The 5,472-nt window shown below is 45.2% G+C and overlaps 1 protein-coding gene across 1 annotated transcript in view; it reads left to right on the top strand.

Moving 5' to 3' along the window:
* Positions 1-4,299: 4,299 nt before the first annotated feature.
* The window catches only part of LOC103608018 (protein artemis-like), a 27,606-nt gene continuing 26,433 nt past the window's right edge, over positions 4,300-5,472 (top strand). Inside the window, exon 1 of the mRNA XM_008592463.1 lies at positions 4,300-4,485. Coding sequence (XP_008590685.1) covers positions 4,377-4,485 — 109 coding nt within the window. The 5' untranslated portion in view covers positions 4,300-4,376. The remainder of the gene's footprint in view (positions 4,486-5,472) is intronic.

Here is a 5,472-nt window from a genome sequence, read left to right as displayed (position 1 = left end):
GAAAATAGTAAATATAAAACAATTCAGACAGCATCTGGAACTACATAATGGTAAATAGTAATTATTTCCAATAGAATGTGCACTCCATTGCCACAGGGATTTTTGTCTGCCTTGCTGACTGCTGTGTCTTTAGTATCTACAACAGTGTTGGACACATAGTAGATGGTGGATGAATGAATAAATTTGTTGAATAAATAAATTAATCCTCGCCATCACATTTCTTGAAATAATGCAACAGCTTCTTACTAAGATCCCCGCCCCAGACTGCCTGAGGTGTTCTTTCTACACTCTAACCCAGTGATTCTCAAATTTTAGCATCTATAAGAGTCACCAGGAGGGTGTGTTAAGACATGGGCAGCTGGGCCCCACCCAGTAGATCTAGGCCAGGGCAGAGAATTTTTATTTCTAACAAGTTAGCAAATATTGCTGGTGATGCTATTCCAGGGTCCACACTTTGAGAAATACTGTCTTATTCTCACCTATCACTCCCTTGTTTAAAACCACCCAGGCTTCCAAAAGCCATTTAAGTTAAAGGTTAAACTCCTTGGCTTGGTGTACAAGGTCCCTCATGGTCTGGTCCATACATAGCTGGTGCAGCCTTGACTTCCCCATTAAACCCCCAATATCTTGCCCCTTTTGAGCTCAATACCAAAGCTCTAATTGCAGTGCCCAGACTGAATAAAAGCTCATTTCCAGGACTTCACCTGTTCTTGGGCCTGGAAGCTGAACTCATATTCACATTCTCTACTCAGTTTTTCTGACAGCCCCTTTCTCCTTGCAAAATTGAGGTCTTTCTTTAGTGCCCACACTATACCTGAGCACACTTCCATCAAAGATCCTGTAAAACCTTTTGCATTTATTTGTTTCCATGGGTTTCTCCTTCTGCCAGACTGTAAGCTCTTGACAGGCCATGACTGATTTTTTCATGGGCCTCCAGGTTCAAGCCCAAGACCCGACACTTAGTAGATGCCAAGTAAGTAGTAACGGGTAATATTTATTGAGTACTCACCATTTTCTTTGTTTGTGGGTAGGCTTTATTGTTACCTCCATTTTACAGATGAGAATAACTGAGTTTCAGAGAGATTAAGTAACTTAACCAATATCACACAAATAGTAATGGCTTAGATGAGATTCTAACCAAAGCCTCCAAAATCTAATAAGTAACCCTTAACTCCGGAGCTATCTATTTTAGAATATTAACTTGAATTAATCCACACATTTCTCTGCCTGGTTCTAAGCCAAATTTCCTCGCATTTTTTTTTTAAACAGAAATTAGAATTTTAACAAAAATCACAAAAAACTAAAGATAAGCTGTGTGCAGCTAAATTTCATAAATTAGGACATCTTAAATTTTTTTTTTTTTTTTGTCTTTTTGCCACGGGATCGCAACCCTCGGTGTTGCTCCCGCGCCTCGCTCAGCCAGTGAGCGGGAACCGGTCTGTATGTGGGATCCGAACCCTCGGGCGGGAGCGCCGCTGCGCTTCCCAAGCAGCGCACTATCCAGTGTGCCACCGGGCCGGCCCAGGACATCTTAAATTTTAAAATTGTTAACCCTTGTGTGATAAGTACAATTGAGTAACATAAATATTTTATATTGCTTTTGTTATAGTTGAGTTGTGTTTCCCCTCATATTCAAATGTTGAAGTCCTCATGCTCAGTACCTCTGTATGTGACCTTATATCGAATAGGGTTATTGCAGATGTAATTAGTTAAGATAAGGTCATACTGGAGTAGTATGAGCCCCTAACTAAATATGGTTGGTGTCCTTCTAAGAAGGAGAAATTTGGACACAGGCACACACACCAGGAGAATGTCATGTGAGGAAGAAGGCAGACTTGGGGTAATGCTTCTACTAAGTCAAGGAATGCCAAAGATTACCAGCAAACCACCAGAAGCTATGGGAGAGAGATGCAACAGATTCTTCTTCACAGCCCTCTGAAGGAACCAACTTCCCAACACCTTGATCTTGGACTTGTAGCCTCCAGAACCCAGACAATAAATTTCTGTTGTTTAAGCCACCCAGTTTGTGCTACTTATATGATGGCAGCCCTAGCAAACTAATACACTTTTTAACATATACTAGCTCACTGTATACTTTCTAACATAACACTTTATTTATTCTAGAACAATATAAAATATAGTAAACATTTATTTATTATGGTTGGTCAGAGCAGGGATTGAACCCTGGATCTTGGTGTTATCAGCATCATGCTCTAATCAATTGAGCTAAATAGCCAGCCCTAAATTACAGTAAATTTATAATGCAAGTTATTTATACTGATAATTTATAAGTACATAAAATTAAGAAAAATATACGCTATAGTGATTTCCCAACAAAGACTTATATCTAACCTCAATAACTCTTTTTTAGAGATTCAGCATAATCTTATTCGTACTTTTCAGTCTTGCTGGGATAGAATGAATCAAGGAATTTGAAAGTTCAAAGAGCTTTGGGATTGCTGAAAGACAGAGATAACTGACTGAGGGATGAGGGAACAGAGATCAGTAGATGACACTGTTGACCACACCTCACAGTTTTCTTTACAAGCACCCACGGGAGGAATTTCTCTTGGGATTCAGTATCCAGAAAACTGGGTTTCTTCTGAAAAACTTATTTTTATGTTAAGGATGCCAAAAAACTAGTAAATGATTGTCTCCCTCTTTACTTTGGCCTGTAAAAGAGCCAAAATATATGGCTGCCTCTCTTAAGGGTTCATGTGTGTATGTCTGTGGCCTAGGCTGGCCCATCTTGGCTATTTTCTCTCCTATCTTTCCCTGTCTTGACTCTCTCACTATTTCCCTTTATTTTTTTTATACCATATCCACTGTGGAAAGAAGAGAAGATAAATAAGTGAGCAAAAAAATAAGAGTATGAGCACTATCTTGTCTTACATTTCCAGGAGCTCTAAACTCTTTGAGATTCTCCAAATGCCAGACTCACAGCAGAATTTGCTGTTAGGGATCAACAGCCTAGCCACAGTGATAGCTCCCCTTTATTCTAAGACAAACCGTCTTACACCAAATCAAAGGTGCTACCAGCAGTATATCCGCAGATTATTTTACTTAAATTAGTGATTATGGTGTCTTTTCCTCTCTACTACACCACCCCTTTATTTTTAAAAAAGATTTCACAAGAATCTGTATTTGAATAGAACTCTGAATATTGAGATAGGAGGGGCTCAGTTTCCCTGGGCTCAGGTTACAGGATACACCTCTGGGTTACAAGCCCTTCTGCAAGGTTTCAGGCCCCTCTTCTAGGCCCTCCCCTAGAGGGAAGTTACTGTTGCTTGTTAGGCCTATTTTCATCACAAAATGAAAGCTCGGCTTTCAGGCTATTAGTAGAGAAGCAGGAGCCGCACGCAGTCTGATTTTATTGTCATGGGTAAACACCCCAGAGTCCTTGTCTATTGTGAATGCGGAAAGAATCGCAATGAATGGGCAGTTCGAGCAAGCAGAATGGTGTTTTATTTATGTTGCCGCAAGCCAGGTAGGTCTCACCCTAAAATAAACCAAGCTCCCTGAGCATGTTTTAAAGAATCCAGCTACAGGAGCTCATCCATATACAACAAGGGCTGGGTTATTGCTATACATATTCAAGTAGGGATAAGCACGCAGGTGCAGTGCGGGGTCATGGATATTACACGCCAACCCTGTTCTCTTGCGGGTGGAGATTTAAACATTAAAATGAGGGAGGGATGGCCTTGTGCCGTCAAAAGGTGAAATTTCGGGCGAACTTGAGACTTCCGCGCACACTCCCTGATCTGGCCAACATTGCTTAGAGCTAATGGGGAATATGCCGTCGGTGGTCATCAACCGGAGACTGCTTCGCCCTGTCAGAATAGTTGGATGAAAGGAAGGAGAGGAGAACAACTTGTTAGGGTGAGGAGGGAATGAAGGGTAGGTCTTAATCAAAAGGAGTGGGGGCGGGTGTCGGCTGCTCTGTTTCCGAGCGCAGCTCTGCAGCCCGCTTGGCCTCCCTGGGTGCGGCCGCCTGCGGTGGACTTTTGTTACCCTTCGCGCTACTGTAACTGCGCAGACACCGGCAACTCCACCAGCGCTTCACCCGCGTCTTGTTTGTTAATTTCTGGCAGGAACGAGACCGCTCCCTCCGTACACTTGATCTCCACGCCCGGCCGCCCCGGCGCTAGACAAAGGTGCGGGCTCACAGCTTGCAGCTCAGCTGGGAGGTGGCGGGAACCCGACCCGCAGCGCCTTGGCTCCGCCCCCGGCCGCCGAGCCCCTCTGATTGGACGTGGCTACGCTCGGCCGGCCAATGGCGAGGCGGCGCACGGGTTCCCGGAAGTGGCGGCGCCGTGGTGGTCGGGCTAGGCTTCCGCGACCGTCTTGGAGTCCCGTCGGCCGCGATCGGCGGCGCTATGAGTTCCTTCGAGGGACAGATGGCCGAGTATCCAACCGTTTCCATAGACCGCTTCGACAGGGAGAACCTGAAGGCCCGCGCCTACTTCCTATCCCACTGCCACAAGGGTGAGTGAGCGCTACGCACCGCCCACTGTCGGAGCCAGCGGACCGGAGAGAGGACAGGATGTTTTGCCATCCTGGAGCAAGGGGGTTGCAGGCTGTGGGAGGCCAGAGAGGGACTGGCAGGCACATTTCGTCCCAGTCGGGCTCTTCAGCCTCTCAAAGACTTTATTTCCGGATCTATACAACCCGGCATAACAGCGACTGCCAGTTGCAAGCTGCCCCGGCCCGCTTGGTCCTGCTCTGTTATCAGGCTCTTTAAATAGCTCTCCTAGTGGCCGACAACCGGAGTCTGGCGAGGACTAGTTAGCTCTTTCTCCCACAGACTCGCTACCATATATAAAGAAAACAAGTCTCCGATCAAATTCTGCCACAGCCTCAAACACTGATTAGCAAGCAGGCACACTGGGATACATACACAGTGTCAAATCAAACAGCCTGTCTGAAAGCAGGATGAGGTGCAAGCTCCCCCTCCTTTCAGATGTTCCGTGAAAGCACATCCAGTGTGAAAGGTTCATTCTAGTCTTGGATGCCAGGATGAGGTTTACCTTACAGGTAGCATCAGGCAACCAGAATACTGTGATTTCACAGGTAGACGCGTTTAGGGATTAAATTTAGTCCTTTTTGGGGGGTGGGGGGAGAACGGGGGGACGGCCGGCAAGTGTGGAGATCTGAACCCGAGACTTTAGTGTTACAGCACCCCGCTCTAACCAGCCGAGCTAACCAGCCAGCACAAGGGATTGAGAATGTCACTCTCTAAACTAGGCTCCAGACAACCATAGAGGAATCCCCAGAGTTTGAATACCACTAATTTCACAACTGTTGTCCATTTTTAACATCTGTTATGTTGGCTAATTAGTCACTAACTTTACCAGTGAAAACCAGTTTTAATGTTCATTGTGCTAATTAGCAGAGCCCTTGGCATTGATCCTAGGTAAAGATAAACTGAAACACCCCAGGAGCTACCTCTTGCGGTGTCGCCTTCCAGAGTAG

The sequence above is a fragment of the Galeopterus variegatus genome, unplaced genomic scaffold (assembly GCF_000696425.1).
Source record: "Galeopterus variegatus unplaced genomic scaffold, G_variegatus-3.0.2 Scaffold7951, whole genome shotgun sequence".
Taxonomy (NCBI): domain Eukaryota; kingdom Metazoa; phylum Chordata; class Mammalia; order Dermoptera; family Cynocephalidae; genus Galeopterus; species Galeopterus variegatus.
The sequence above is the reverse complement of the archived record's forward strand: the minus strand, read 5'-3'. Positions and strand labels throughout refer to the sequence as shown.